At 49.2% G+C, this 16,158-nt stretch overlaps 1 protein-coding gene across 1 annotated transcript; it reads left to right on the top strand.

Moving 5' to 3' along the window:
- The first annotated feature begins 1,050 nt into the window (after window positions 1–1,050).
- HMGB3 (high mobility group box 3) lies at window positions 1,051–6,670 on the top strand. Its single transcript, XM_060001872.1, has 5 exons — window positions 1,051–1,188; window positions 3,348–3,502; window positions 3,779–3,918; window positions 4,380–4,554; window positions 4,991–6,670. Exons 2-5 carry the CDS (start codon window positions 3,353–3,355, stop codon window positions 5,129–5,131), a joined length of 606 nt encoding a protein of 201 aa, XP_059857855.1. The 5' UTR covers window positions 1,051–1,188; window positions 3,348–3,352; the 3' UTR covers window positions 5,132–6,670.
- Window positions 6,671–16,158: the final 9,488 nt, after the last annotated feature.

Genomic DNA, 16,158 nt, shown 5'->3' with positions numbered 1-16,158 from the left:
TAGCATCTGGAAAGGGACATTTCTTCCTCCTGTGTGACTCTCCTGCACAAGGCAGGACATTTGGCATCCCTGGCCATCCCGTCCTCATATTAAACTCCAGCAGCATATCCCAGTCATGGAGCATTTCCCAGCATCCCTTAGAGGTGACACTGTCCCCCTCGACACACGCATTTTGAAAACCATTGCCTGAATCCCCCCAAAAGAATTGACTGGCTCAAGGCCATACCACCCAGTGACAAAGCCAAGGCCAAGTCAAACCTCATTCATTTATTCCAAGAACTTTTATTCTTCAACAGGGTGTGTGTCAGAAGAGCAAAGGGAACGCGGGCCTGAACTGAGGCAGTGAAGAGGGGACTCCCGCCCGCAAAACTACTACTTCCCACGATTTCTCTCCTTTTGCCAAACTCCGGTTCCCTCCTCTAGCCCACCTAGCTCGCCGTTTCCGCGATTGCAGCACAGATTGACTTTCTGGCAATTAGTGGAAAGAGTGTAGTCGAGCGCGATCCGCGGGAGGAGAATCAGGTGCTTTTCAGGCGGGGCAGGGGACTGAGAGTGCCGAAACCCAGAGGTCTCCGGAGTGAGCAGCCGCCTTCCGCCGGGCATTCGAGAGTGAGCTGCCGCCAGGCCCCAGCGGCAGAGTCACGGCGGAACTCGGTGGAGGTGGAGGACCGTCGACCCTCGCGGTTGATCCCTGGAGGTGTCCCGGGGCGGGGGGGGGGGGGCTGTCTGGGGGCCAGGGGTCGGGGCTGGGGGCTCACAGGCGGCGGCGCAGATGGAGCAGAGAGCAGCGCAGCCGGGCTCGACCTCGCCCTCCAGACACCAGAGGCCGAGGCCGCTGGGAATGGCGGGGCCACCTCTCCAAAGTCCTTTGAGATCCCAGCTCTGTTCGAAGACGGGGGTGCGGGGGGTGGGACAGCGAGATTATTATTATTCCTCTGTTTTGCCTCTGCAGCCAGCGCCGGCGGGTTGTTCTGTTTGAATGAATGATCCCAGCGGCCGCGCCCAATGGGCGCCCGCGCCTGTTTAATATTCATGAGGCCCGCAGCCAATGGCCGGGCGAGGAGGCTGTTTTAAACGGCGGAGCCCGCTGGCCAATCAGGCGGCTCTCGTGGAGGCAGCTAGCGCGAGGCTGTGGAGCGCTGAGCCGCGCGTCGTGCCCTGCGCTGCCCAGACTAGCGAACAATACAGGTACGTTTTGCACCGCCCGCCCGCCCGCCCGCCGCCGCCGCCGCCGCCGCCGCCGCCGCCGCCGCCGCCGCCGCCGCCGCCGCCGCGCCCGCACAACTTTCCGGCCCGCGCCGCCGCGAGCGCGCTCCGCCGCCGCCCCCTGCCTCTCCTCCCTGCGCCCTTCCCTCCCCCTTCGCCTCCTTTCTTGCTAGGTGCGGGAAGGAAGGAGCAATTCAGGTGTTTCAACTTTTCAGTGCTTCAAGCTGAGCTCCCCGCTGTCGGGGCTGGGCTCCCTCCGCGGAGCCACCCTCGGCCGACGCCCCCGGGGCAGCGGCCCAGGGACCGAGGCCCCCTGAAGCCAGAGGTTCGGGCAGCTGCGGCGGCGCGAGCCGAGGGGCGGCTGCGGGTTCGGGCGGCGCGCGTCCCGGCGCGGGGCGGCGGCCCGGGGAAGGGGGCCGGTGCTCCCCGGCCCGGGACGGACTCCGCGGGGGGCGGGCGATCGCTGCCCGCCGGGGGCTACGGCGCAGGCAAACTTCACTCCCGGGCTCGGCGGGCGCCTTGCAGACCCGCGGGCTGCACTGCTGCTTCTGCATTAACATGGCCGTCGCGGGAGCGCCCGGCGGCCCGTGGTGGGCGGGCGCGGGCCAGCCGCCCCCCGCTCCTCTCCTGCCCGCCGGGCACCGCCGCCGCCGCCGCGAACATGGCTGGCGCGGCGCTGGGCTCGGGCGAGCGGAGGACCGGCGGGCGGGTGGGCGGGGTGGGCGGCGGCGGCGGCTCCCGGGCGGGCTCCGGGATCGGCCCCGGCGCTCGCGGCCTGCGGCCGGAGGCGTGGAGAGCCGGGGTCGCCGCCGCGGGCCCCGGCGCGGCCGAGCGTCATGGCCGCACGGGTGCCTTTGTTATCCGGAGCAGTGCGCCCCGCGCCGGCGGGGGCGGGGGGGGCTCCGGCCCGCGGCCCCCGCAGCCCCGGGCTGGGCGGGGCGGGGTGGGGGCTGGCGAGCAGGCGGCGGCGGCGGCGGGGCCCGGACCGCTTTGTTCGCCGCCGCCTGCGCCGGCCGCGCGCGGATCAGCCATTTTAGCGAACGGGGCTCGGAGGCACGGCTGGCGCCGCCGTCGCCGCCGCCGTTGCTCGCCCGGCTCCGCGCCCCCGGCGCGCTGCCGCCGCAGCCGCCCCCGACCCCGTGCGCCCCCCGGGGGTGGCAGCGGCGGATTTCAGGGGCACTTTCTTTCATCAGGAACCTTTTGACAAAATGGAAGGTGAATTATGTGTGTCCCGGTGACCCAGCGCGGGGCCGAGCCCGGCTGCCCATGGCCAGCCCGGGGTTCCCCCGCCACCCGTCCCGCCGCACCCATGCCGTCGCCGCGGGGCCCTAATTCAGCCCTTCGGTCTGTCCCTGCGAAGGGGAGCGCTTTAGTTTTGCGTGATGACCTTGGGTGTGGGAAAAGGAAAAGATGGCGGGAAGCAGGGGGGGTGGGACAGGGACGATGACACGCCACAGCTGCATTTTTATTTGGAAACTTTGGAGAAAGTGTTCCTGGCTGGACATGCGTTCCGCTTTACGGACGAGCAAGACTACCCCTTTTGGTCTCCCCTCCCCCTTTAGGTAACGATGAAGTGACAGATTTGAACTAGTAGTACAAGGGATATCTGCTCACTTGCCAGCTCACCCTTCTTGTAAAAGCCATTTCTATAAGCCAGAACGCTTCAAAAATAGTGAAATTTCAAATGTTCCCTCTTTGCACTTCTGCTGCTTGGATCTTGTGTTTGGCAGTGGTGACAGTATTTTCGTCTCTAACATAGTAAAACAGATGACCAGCTAGCCTTAAGCCGTTGGTTTCAAGCTTCAGCCATCCACCTGCGCCCTCTACAAATGTGTCCTCCCCATTATGTGATTGTCGTTTTCAAAACGTGGTAGTTCTGAGTCGGAATATACCTGAGCCACCCCACTTGAGTTGGTTCCATTTGGACAACTTGATCTCTCTCAGAGAAGTAACTCGCAAACCAGCGCACTTCATGCTGGTCAAAAGTTAAATGACATGCGACAGTGAAACTGATTTCCTCCCCACTCTTCCTTCAGCTGCAAGTGGCATCTGGGGGGAGGAGGGTTCTTCCTAAATGGCCACCTTTGGTATATCTTGTATACATTCATTGTATTTGTTTTTTTCTCTCTTCCTTTCATCAGTCAAGATGGGTAAAGGTGATCCCAAGAAACCAAAGGGCAAGATGTCTGCTTATGCCTTCTTTGTGCAGACGTGCAGAGAGGAACATAAGAAGAAAAACCCCGAGGTCCCTGTCAATTTTGCAGAATTTTCCAAGAAATGCTCCGAGAGGTGGAAGGTATTTTTCTCTTGTGTCTTTCAAGCCAGTCCTAGTTGGATTTCACACTTTGTGCTTACTTACCTTCAGTGTAACCCCAGGTGGCTGTTTTCTTCCTCTTGGACTCATCTTGCTTGTCTTTAGAACTTTGCATGTGTGCTTTTATTTTCGAAGTCTCTACCAGGGTTTAAGTCCCCTTTTGCAAGTGATTATAGCAGCTGCCACTTTAACTACAGGACAGCCGAACAGGTATGTGCTCACTGCATTGAGGAATTTAACAGGTCCTATTCTTTGCAGACAATGTCTGGGAAAGAGAAGTCTAAATTTGATGAAATGGCAAAGGCAGATAAAGTGCGCTATGATCGGGAAATGAAGGATTACGGACCAGCTAAGGGAGGCAAGAAGAAGAAGGACCCGAATGCTCCCAAGAGGCCACCGTAAGTGACTGTAGGATTCAGGATAACAGTTAAGAGCTTTCCTTCTGCTTGAAAGATTTTTTAAAAGATAACTTTACCTAAAAAATGTTGAGATACCTCTGCAAAACATTCTGTACTTTGAGCTTTAAAATGCAGGGCCAGGGAAGTCCGGAGTTACGGCTGTGCTTGTGAGCTGTGCGCCTGGTTGGCTGTCGGCCTTTCCACTGGGAAGGAGGCAGACAGTCCAGTTCTGGGTGTCAGGGTCCTTAGGCACGTTCTCTCCCCTCTTCCCAGGAACCGAGGAAGCACCATATATTTCTGAAGCGTCGTAAGCATTCTGGCACCTACAACTTTGTAACATTGTGCATGGCATCACACATTTCTTCACGTGGCAGTAGTCATAGTGGAAGGAACACGGAATTTCGACTTCAGCTTCCGTTTTGGTGGGTTCTCATCTAATGTATACCATTCTCCCCTCCAAGGTCTGGATTTTTCCTGTTCTGTTCTGAATTCCGCCCCAAGATCAAATCTACAAACCCTGGCATCTCTATTGGAGATGTGGCAAAGAAGCTGGGCGAGATGTGGAATAACTTAAGTGACAGCGAGAAGCAGCCATACATCAACAAGGCAGCAAAGCTGAAGGAGAAATACGAGAAGGTGAGAGGGGAATCAGTGTGCCCTGCGCGGGCTGGGGCCCCTGCGAGCCTGGATGGGTGAGCAGTCAGCTGCCCTGGCTGTGGCTGGGCCGGGGGTGGGAGGCTGCAGGAACCGTCTCCGCTCCACATCAGCCTGGTGTGCTGGTGGTCTGGCTTCTGACCGATGTTTGTATCTGGGGCAGCTTTTCAGGCAGGCCTCAAACTTGGATCATGTGGGATGCCCCGGGCAGAGGGTCCGATAGTGCTATTCACGGGACTTTGAGAGCCCTTGAACGCCCATTCACTCTGCAGTTGCGATGGCCGAGAACCCAACTTGAATCTGGAAACAAATACTTGAAAGAGCAGCCCTGTCTTCCTCCCTTGTTTTCTTATTCTGGGTCGGGGACGGCTTTGCTTCTACCCTTTGCTCATTTGGAACGTGTCCCTGTTGCTTCCAGGATGTCGCAGACTATAAGTCTAAAGGGAAGTTTGATGGTGCCAAGGGCCCTGCTAAAGTTGCCCGGAAAAAGGTGGAAGAGGAAGATGAAGAGGATGAGGACGAGGACGAGGACGAGGAGGAGGACGAGGAGGATGAATAAAAGGAACTGTTGGCCTGTCTCCTTGTGAATTACCTTAGCGTAGTGGGCACAGGGATGGCCACAGCTCTCGCCTGGGGTGTGCCTGTTGCCTCCATTAGGTTGAATTACCCAGTTGGATCATGATTATATCGTAGTCTCTCAGAGTGCTCTAGCAATTGTCAGTGGTTTACGTGAAGTGGCCATGGGTGTCTGGAGCACCCGGAAACTGTATCAAAGTTGTACATATTTCCAAACATTTTTAAAATGAAAAGGCTCTCGTGTTCTCCTCACTCTGTGCACTTTGCTGTTGGTGTGACAAGGCATTTAAAGATGTTTCTGGCATTTTCTTTCTTTTTTTTTAATTTGTGAGGTGGTGTGTTAACTCTATGGTCATTGGCTAGGAATCCCGAGTTCTCAACTGTACATATCTATAGTTTGTAAAAAGAACAAAGCAACCGAGACACACTCTTAACGCTCCTTGCTTGGCGTGGAGGCTGTAGGAGCGATGCCTTCCGGAGGGGCCGTAGCTCAGGGCGTGCACTGTGGGGCTGGACCTGTGGACACTGCAGTGGGCATCCATTTAGCTTCAGGTTGTCTTGTTTCTGTATATAGAGACATAGCATCCCGCTGCCATTCTTAGCTGTGGAAAAGGGGGGGGTCAGCTGGCATGAGAAGTGTTTTGGATCCTTTTTAGTTGAAGTGCAGTAGTTTTAAACTGTTTGTTTTTTAAACAAACCATAGAACTCTTCATTGTCAGCAAAGCCAAGAGCCACTGCATTGATGAAAGTTCAAGAACGTTCTGTACTAAACACGATCTGCAATGTTCTGTTATTTTTTTTTGTATGTTTAGAGTGCTGAAATGTTTTTGAAGTTAAATAAACAGTATTACATTTCTAAAATCGTGCTCTATGATAGTCTAAATGTCTGACTCACAGCAGTCCTAGCAGGAGGACAACCTACTCCATGGTATCTGGTGACTAGCCTCCTGGTGAATCTGGTAAATGACGGACCTACTGTGGCCAGCCTCCTGAGGATGGAGATTGGAAGAGGGCTACTTGAAGCTGCTGCATGATTTTGTTTGTGTCTGAGAGGCATTAAGATGCACATATATACAATGGAATATTACTCAGCCATAAAAAGAAACGAAATTGAGCTATTTGTAATGAGGTGGATAGACCTAGAGTCTGTCATACAGAGTGAAGTAAGTCAGAAAGAGAAAGACAAATACCGTATGCTAACACATATATGGAATTTAAGAAAAAAAATGGTCATGAAGAACCTAGGGGTAAGACAGGAATAAAGACAGACCTACTAGAGAACGGACTTTAGGATATGGGGAGGGGGAAGGGTGAGCTGGGACAGGGCGAGAGAGACGCTTGGACATATATACACTACCAAACGTAAGGTAGATGGTGGGAAGCAGCCGCATAGCACAGGGAGGGGTGGGTTAGGGAGACGCAAGAGGGAAGAGATGGGAACATAGTATATGTATAACTGATTCACTTTGTTACAAAGTAAGAGGGAAGAGATGGGAACATAGTATATGTATAACTGATTCACTTTGTTACAAAGTAGAAACTAACACAACATTGTAAAGCAATTATACCCCAATAAAGATGTTAAAAAAAAAAAAGCTTGAGCTGTTGAATATAGGCGCTAAGGTCGTGGCACAGGCAAGATTTAGCACCTTTCAGAGGTTCCGGAAGGTGGGTGGTTAGGATTAAGGCTGACTACTGTGGAGGGTGTTTTTGTTTTTGCGTTTGGTCTCCCACTCTACCCTCCACGTTGTGGGTGTGAAATTCATTGGTAAACAGCAAAAAAAAAAAAACTTTTGGGCTTTATTTTTCCTTTCACCCCTTGCGGCTACCCCCCAGAACTCATACAGTAACATTATTTGTTCTGCTCAACAATCAAGGTGGTCTTGAGCTGTAGCAACCTCTCCTGGACCCCAGTGAGGGGTGTGTGGAGGGAGCAGTGTCCTTTTTTTCCCCTGACTTCAAGAAACTAAACACTCCAAGGAGGATGGCTGGGCTCCTGTTGCAGTTTCCATCATGGGGTACCTGCAGGGCAGGCTGATGGAATCAACTGCTTCCAAGCACTAAATGCATCAGAAAGGACCCGTCTACCAGTGGTTTGACCTCTGGCGCCTAGATCGTTAAAATGTGACATTGTTGTTAAGCTGGAAGAGGCCTCTTATAAGTTTCCGTGGTTATTTCCTGTTGGAAGATGAAGCATTTTGTCTCAAGTTGGGCTGAGGGGTGAGGGCCATAGTGGCAGATGGTGATCTTAAATATCATTTTGAGCCCCGCTGTGTACGTGCATTGGAACCGTTGGCCGCAGTGCAGTAGCTGAGTGTTGGTATTGCCCAGCGTTAGTCCGCGGATGTGTGTGTTGGAGACGGAAGCGCTCGGGTGTTTTAATGACACTGAGGAGAAAGCAGTTTATTTAAAAGTCACTATTTAGAAGCTTGCATGTCTGCAGGCAGCATCCTCCACATGCTGTCAGGGACGTGGTCATGGTCAGCGGCCCGATCTCTAATCTGTATTCATAGTCATTCCTTCTCACATCACAACTGTTTGTCCTAAATGTGTTTTTCTAGTTCTAGAAAATGACCACTAATTAAAAAACCCTTGGTCCTAAGGTTTGCCCAGAGGTACCTGTCCAAGCTCGCCCCTCTGTGCCTCAGCTCTCCCTCCAGCCATTGTTTGGCATTGTTGTGTAAAGCCTCTGCCACCTGGCACACAACCGACCAGCCGAAGACGTGGGAGCTGTGACCAACCTTGTCAAATACGGGAGAGAAGCCCAACTGGTAGTCACGAAGGACAGATTTCTCGCTAAGAGGTGCCCCTCTATCTGGTGGAAACTAGGCAAGTCAACTATGGAAGGGAAAGACTCGAAAGGGGTGACTTTCTTTCGTGCTCCTCCAGTAGTTAAACCTAAGTGGGGGACCTGTTAAGTGGTCTTTGATTAAGTAGACATTTACTTCTAAAGAGACCCAGGGCAGCTTGGCCCATTAGCTGCTTGCAGCAAGAGGACTACTGTAAGGTTTTCACCCATTACCACGGCTTCTCTTGATGGAATGATGCCTCGCAGCTTCTCTGTGATGCTACAAGTGGCATGGCGTCACCACCTAAGGCTTCAGCTTAGCATGATTTCTGGGCCCAGGTATGTGTCCCTACGGTGCCAACCTGTTGTTATTTTTTAATCAAAAGGACAGTATCTGCTTTCTCTATCTTCTATCACCCTCACCCCGTTCTCGAATGATGTTTCATCCTTGAAAGAACAAGGCTGTGGTGTAGCAACTATTGTCTGCGTCTCCTGTGTGTCTGTTCTTGTTACAAATGTATTTGGGGACGTTGAATGCATTCATTTTCTGTAATAAAGTTTCTTAATCAGTCTTCACCAAAAGTAATCAGTGGGCTGTCTGCAATCTGTTTGAGATACTGAGCCTCTGTATTTTGGGTTGATTATAATCAAGGTTTTAAAAGTACAAGCTTCGCTGTAACTATAGATCTAAACTAACGTTTAATGGAAAGATGCCATCAAAAAGAGCAAATGTTAAGGACTCCAAAGCCCCGAACTAGATCAACCCTTCAGCCAGAGGGGTAGGGGGAGCGCTGGCTCTGGAGCCCTATGCCAGGGCGAATATGCAATTTGCAGGAGCTGCTGTTGATAAAGTGGCTGGGTACTTGTAACCGGCCAGCCCTGCCAACCAGGACTCCCTGAGGCCGAGGGTCCGGGCTCAGTTGGCCGGCAGAGCCAGACCCAACAAGGAGTTTTGGATGAGAGCCACAGGGCCACTTGCTGCACTTGGCCCCTGGCTTAGTTTCATGTGGAGCCCAAAGCTATTTGGGAGGAGGTGATCTGTGGGCCAACTCTGCAGCCCCAGCCTTCCCTTCCTGCTTCAAACAGAGCAACCCCCGCCTTGTTTTGTATCTTGAGCATCCTCCTAAGACGTTGGCTTAAAAAAGAAACGGGAGAGGCCACGACAGTGAGAGGCCCGCATACCGCAAAAAAAAAAAAAAAAAAAAAAAAAAAAACAGTAACAAACTGAACAAAATAAGTGTAAAATGTATATGGGGAGAACTACAAAACATTACTGAAAGACCAAACACTTAGTAACAAACTGAACAAAATAAGTGTAACATGTATATGGGGAGAACTACAAAACATTACTGAAAGACCTTACGTACGTAAAGAAATGGAAAGACATGCCATGTTCATGGGTGGGCAGAAAAGGTTGTTAAGGTGGCAATACTCCTGAAACTGATCTATGGATACAATGAAATCCCTATCAGAATCCCAGCTGGCTCCTTTGTAGAAATTGACGAGGTGATCCTGAACTTTATATGGAAATTCAAGGGACCCAGGATAGCCAGAAGAATCTTGAAAAAGAACAAAGTTGGAGGACTCGGTCTTCCCAATTTCAAGACTTCCTACAAAGCTGCAGTAATGAAGACAGTGTGGTAATGGCATAAGGACAGACATATATACCAATAGATTAAAATTGAGAGTCCGGAAATATACCCATATATATATAGCCAATAGACTTTCAACGACGGTACCAATACAATTTTATGGGGAAGAGGATTGTCTTTTTTTTTTGCGGTACGCGGGCCTCTCACCGCCGCGGCCCCTCCCGTTGCGGAGCACAGGCTCCGGACGCGCAGGCCCAGCGGCCATGGCGCGCGGGCCCAGCTGCTCTGCGGCACGTGGGATCCTCCCGGACCGGGGCACGAACCCGCGTCCCCTGCATCGGCAGGCGGACCCTCAACCACTGCGCCACCAGGGAAGCCCCAAGGATAGTCTCTTAAGCAAATGGTGTTGGGCCAACCGGGTATTCACATGCAAAGAAATAAATTTCGACCCATAACTCAATGCCACATACAAAAAATTAAAAATGGGTCAAAGATCTAAATGTAAGAGCTAAACTATAAAACTCTTCCTAGGAGACATAGGTGTAAATCTTTGGCAATGGTTTCCTAGGACACTGAAAGCACAAAGCAGCTAAAGAAAACATAAATTGAACATAAAAAAAAAACTTTCATGCTTCAAACAATATCATCAGGAAAGTGAAAAGACAATCTACAGAATAGGAGAAAATATTTACAAATCATATATCTGATAAGAATCTAGTATCCAAAACATATAAAGGACCATTATAACTCAATACTAAAAGGACAACCAAATCAAAATGTGGGCAAAAGATCTGAATAGACGTTTCTCCAAATCAGATGTACAAATGACAACATGCCCATGAAAAGATGCTCAGCATCGTTAGCCATCCGGAAGATGCAAATCAAAACCATAATGAGATACTTCACTCTTACTAGCATGCATTTAATAATCATATAAAAAAGAAAATAACTAGAATTGGTGAGGGTGTGGAGAAATCGGAACCCGTGTACATTGCTGGCGGGAATGTAAAATGGTGCAGTCACTGTGGAAAATAGTTTGGTCCCTGAATCAGAGTTATACATAGAATATGAACATAGACTTTGACCCAGCAATTCCATTCCTAGGTATACACCCAACGAATTGAAACCAGATCGTCAAACAAATACTTGTATGAGAATATTTGTAGCAGCATCATTCATAATAGTTAAAAAATGGAAGCAGTCCATCAAGTAATGAATGGATAAACAAAACGTGGCCTATCCGTACAATGCAGTATCATTGAGCCATAAAAAGGAAGGAAGTACTGGGGCTTCCCTGCTGGCGCAGTGGTTGAGAGTCCACCTGCCGATGCAGGGGACACGGGTTCGTGCCCCGGTCCGGGAAGATCCCACATGCCGCGGAGCGGCTGGGCCCGTGAGCCATGGCCGCTGAGCCTGCGCATCCGGAGCCTGTGCTCCGCAACGGGAGAGGCCACAACAGTGAGAGGCCCGCGTACTGCAAAAAAAAAAAAAAAAGAAAAGAAAAAGGAAGGAAGTACTGACACAGAGGCCACGTAGATGGACCTTGGAAACATTGTGTAAAGGGAAAGAAACCAGTCACAAAAGGCCACATATTGTATGATTCCATTTATATGAAATGCCCAGAATAAGGCAAATGCATAGACTTAGAAAGTGGATTAGTGGTTGCCAGGGGCCAGGGGTTGCTGGTGGGAAATGCGGACTGACTGCTAATAGGTAGGGGGATTCTTTTGGGGAAAATGAAATTGTTCTAAAATTAGATAGCAGTGATAGTTGTACAACTGTGAATATAGTAAAAAGTGTATACTCTAAATGGGCGATGGCAGCGGCAGAAAGGTGTTTTTTGCACTTGACAACGTGAGGAACTGGATGGTCCTTATGGACAGCTGGTTCGGGGGAGTGATGCCGATGGAGATCTGAGTCCAGAGTGGAGACAGTGGGGGGCGTGGGGTGAGGAACAGAAGCAGGGTAGGTGGTTTTGTTTGTTGCTGTTCTTATTTTTGAGATAGGAGACACATGAGAGGTTGGGATCCATGATGACACTACCTGTATATCGCCAGGCAGAGCCTCTCCCCCGAGCTCCAGACCTCTAGATCAAATCATCTCTTTGACAAGCCACTTGGATGACCCACAGGCACCTTGAATTCCACATGTTCAAACTTAAGCTCCTCAGCTTCTCCCAAATCTGTTCTTCATCCCAGCCTGCAATCTGGAACTCCATCCCAGCTTATATTTACAAATAACTATTCACTTAAAGAGAAGTTTCAATTAATAATCACAATGGGAATTTAGTTATTTAGTGCAACCACAACTCTAATGTCACCAATAAAATCTAAGCAGTTATCCTGGGCTCCTTTTCTCACCCCTCCTCTCATTCATGCTGTCAGTGTAGGTAGATCTCTTGTCTCCAAATTCTCTCATACCCTCGTAGAGCTAGCCTAGAACTTAAATTTTTCAGGCTTTTGCTCACCAATTTCCCACCAGGGAAATCTCCAACTCTGATGCCCTGGTTGTACCTGTCTGGTATGGTACGTCAGAGCCGGAGACAAGCTGTGGCTCGGGCCCTTACTATCTTTTGTCTGGATGAATGTAACAGCTTCCCCAATGATTTCCGTGCATTCCCTCTTACCCCTCCTACATCCCCAGACCTAGTAGAGCCACTGATGCGTACTTGGTGCTAAATATGTATTCATTGTCTAAATAAATGAATGAAGAGGGACAGATAAGGGGAAAATTCAGCAGAGCTGGACCTCGTAGGCCATCTTAAAAATTTGAGCTTTCCTAAGGTCAAGGGTAAGCGTTGAAGAATTTTTCATCTGTTGGTGTTTGGGGTGTGGTGGATGATGACATGATCAGATAGGTATTGTAGCTAAATTACGATGGCATCTGTGAGGAGGATGGATTAGAAGACACGGGGAGGGGCAAGAGTGAAAGCAACCCTCAACTCTTAGTGACTTAACAACACAACAGAAGAGTCGCATCTCACTGACATTACAGTCCAGTCAAATATTTGGCAGGTAGCCCTCCATACTGTGACTCAGGGATCACAGCTCCTTCCATTTGGCGGTGGGACCATCTTCAATCCACGGCCTCTGTGTCACTGCAGAATAGGCTTTATTTTTTTTAACTTAATTTTTATTTATATTGGAGTATAGTTGTGTTAGTTTCAGGTGTACCGCAAAGTGAGTCAGTTATGCATATACCATTCTTTTTCAGATTCTTTCCCCATATAGGTTATTACAATATACTGAGTAGAGTTCCCTGTGCTATACAGTAGGTCCTTGTTGGTTATCTATTTTATATATAGTAGTGTGTATCTGTTAATCCCAATCTCCCAATTTATCCCTCCCCACCTTTCCCCTTTGGTAACCATAGGTTTGTTTTCTATGTCTGTGAGTCTGTTTCTGTTTTGTAGACCATTTGTGTCATTTTTTTAGATTCCACGTATAAGTGGTATCATACGATATTTGTCTTTCTCTGTCTTACTTAACTTCACTTGGTATGATAATCTCTAGGTCCATCCATGTTGCTGCAAATGGCATTATTTCATTCTTTTTTATGGCTGAGTAATATTCATTGTAGATATAGACCACATCTTCTTTATCCATTCGTCTGTTGATGGACATTTAGGTGGCTTCCATGTCTTGGCTATTGTAAATAGTGCTGCAATGAACATTGGGGTGCATGTATCTTTTCGAATTCGAGTTTTTTTCTGGATATACTCCCGGGAGTGGGATTGCTGGCTCATATGGCAACTCTATTTTTAGTTTTTTGAGGACCCTCCATACTGTTCTCCATAGTGGCTGCACCAATTTACATTCCCACCAACAGTGTAAGAGGGTTCCCTTTTCTCCGCACCCTCTCCAGCATTTATTGTTTGTAGACTTTTTGATGATGGCCATTCTGACCGGTGTGAGGTGACACCTCATTGCAGTTTTGATTTGCATTTCTCCAATAATTAGTGATGTTGAGCATCTTTTCATGCGCCTGTTGGCCATCTGTACGTCTTCTTTGGAGAAATGTCTATTTAGATCTTCTGCCCATTTTCTGATTGGGTTGTTTGGGGTTTTTTTGATATTGATCTGCATGAGCTGTTTGTATATTTTGGAGATTAATCCCTTGTCGGTTGCTTCTTTTGCAAATATGTTCTCCCATTCTCTGGGTTGTCGTTTCGCTTTGTTCATGGTTTCCTTTGCTGTGCAAAAGCTTTTAAGTTTCATTAGGTCCCATTTGTTTATTTTTGTTTTTATTTTCATTACTCTAGGAAGTGGACAGAATAGGCTTTAGAATGAGTCCCGGAAGTGACATTACTTAACTTTCACTCACATTCCAGGGCTCCCGAATGAACTGCAAGGGCAGCTGGGAGATGTGGTCACTCTGTGTGCCCACGGAGAATATGAAATGGATTCGTGAACACATAGCATTTTCCATTCTGTTCAGGGAGATGGAGTAGGGGTGGTTGTGGGAGTCCATCTAGGTGAGGGATGCTGGGGGCTTGTACAGAGTGGTGCTGATGGGGGTCGAAAAGAGTAGTTGGATTCAAGAGGTACTTAGGATCACTAGGACTTGGTGGGGGGTTGGATGTGGGGGATGAGGAAGAAGGAGGTATTGAGGATGAGCCTGTTTTTCTCACTTGGGGCACTGGAGGGGTGGCAGAGTCTTTCAGCAAGATAGAGTCCCTGAAGAGAAGCAGGTTTGAGAGTGAATCATCTCCAGGATTAGCAATGTTCAAAAAGGGTAACAGGTCCAAGCTCACGTTTCCCGACTAGGGAGTATTTGGAACTTGGAATCACAGACCATTCATGCTGTCAGCCTCACTCTTTCCCTCTTAGGACTAGTCTGGAAGTTGCATTTTTCAGGCTTTTTTTCATCAGTTTCCCTCTAGGGAGATCTCTAGCTCCAACCCCTGGTAGGATCTGTCTGCTCCGGTAGGATCTTACCAGAGTGTCAGAGCTGGAAATGTCCCTGGAGGGAAACAAAATCCCTTGGGCTAGAAGAGGGCTTCCCCCTTTCCATACTCACACTTCTCAATCTGTTTCTAAACCGGGAGTATTTGAGGAAAAGCTCACAGAATCTTCCTGCTGTTAGCCTCAGGCCACAGTTGGTTTTTTTCAATCCGCATAGGAAATATGAGATGCACACTTTCCTAGGCTGTGTATTTTGTTCCGGGTTTGTGGTGGCTTTTTGCATGCATGTCAGCTCTGAGACTGTGGCAATGTTGTTTGCGACATTTGACAGTTCCCATTGCAAGATGTGTAGAACATATGATGCTTCTGTCCTCTGTCCAAACCCTCAGTCATTTACATGAAAAAGGGCTCCTATTTCTGTGATGAAACATTCACAGAAGGCTGAAATATGTCACTTAAAAATATTGGGTTAGCCGTGATTTTTTTTTAATCCTCTTGTGCTGGAGCTGCTTTTAACTCCTCTATCAAGAAACACTCTTCTGCATATATTTAATTGATCAAATGAAAGCAGCTGATTGAGGAGCATAATCCCCAAGGTTTCTACCTTGATTTAGACAGGGAAGATCACCCTAAGACTAAGAGGCCACACGGGATTGTAGACGGAACATCAAATACCTAGCTCGGTGTCCGGATGCAGGAAGAGTACAAATATGAATTTCCCTCCCTGATGCTGCTTACTCCGGGAAGGAGGAGATCTGGGTTCCAGAGAGTCTAAGTGACTCACCTTAGGTTACACAGATGGTTGGTGGTGGAGCCAGGATTCAAATTGATGTCCGTGGACTTCCAAGTCTGTGCTATTACCCACCCTGCCTATAGAGAACACACACTCCGTGCCAAGTATCCCACTAAAAGCTGGGGATATGGACATCATGGCGCTAGAGCATGATCCTCGTCCTCGAGTTGCTCATAGACGGTTGCAGAGTTAAGTAAACTGGTAATTAAAATACAGTAACTGTGCTAATAGAAGTCAGCAGGGGGTTCCTAGGGAATAAGGAGGAGGAGCCATTTATATAGTGCTCAATTAGGGAGGTCTTCCTGGAGGAAGAGATGCTTGGGCTACTTGTTAAAGGCAGAGGAGTTAGCTAAATGAAGAGGGACGGGCCGAGGGGATAGCACACACAAAACATAGGGGAGAGAAGCAGCCTGGTGAGTCCTGGGAACTTGCAAGCAGTTTCATTTAGTGAGAACTGTCTTAGTTATTTATGGCTGCAGAACAAATCACCCTAAACTCTAGTGGCTTAAAATGTAACAAGATTTATTAGCTCACAGCTCTTTGGGTCAGAAATCCAGACCACTTAGCTGGATCCTGTGGTTCAGGGTCTTGGCCAGGGTTACAGACATCTCCAGTCTTGTCTGGAGGAGGATTGCTTCCAAGCTCACTCACATGGTTCTAGGGAGTGTTTAGTTTCTCATTGCCTGGTGGTTAGAAGCTGACCTCAGTCCCTTGTCACTTGGGCCTCCCCATAGGGCAGCTCACAACATGGCAGCTTGATTCATTCAGGGAGAGCAAGTGAGAAGAGTCAGACAGAGTGCAGGAGCAAGACGGAAGTCCGTTTCTTTGGAACCTAGTATCAGAAGTGAAATCCCATCACCTTTGCCATATTCTATTATTAGAAACAAGTGACTAGACCCAGTTCCCACTCAAGGGGAGCAAATTACATGAGGG

Source organism: Delphinus delphis, chromosome X, assembly GCF_949987515.2.
Source record: "Delphinus delphis chromosome X, mDelDel1.2, whole genome shotgun sequence".
NCBI lineage: Eukaryota > Metazoa > Chordata > Mammalia > Artiodactyla > Delphinidae > Delphinus > Delphinus delphis.
The sequence above is the reverse complement of the archived record's forward strand: the minus strand, read 5'-3'. Positions and strand labels throughout refer to the sequence as shown.

Excerpts from the sequence above, each read along its gene's own strand:
- HMGB3 (XM_060001872.1), top strand. The coding sequence starts at position 3,353 with ATGGGTAAAGGTGATCCCAAGAAACCAAAGGGCAAGATGTCTGCTTAT. Across the intron at positions 3,919-4,379 it reads AATGCTCCCAAGAGGCCACC|GTCTGGATTTTTCCTGTTCT; the intron begins GTAAGTGACTGT and ends CTCCCCTCCAAG. Across the intron at positions 4,555-4,990 it reads TGAAGGAGAAATACGAGAAG|GATGTCGCAGACTATAAGTC; the intron begins GTGAGAGGGGAA and ends TGTTGCTTCCAG.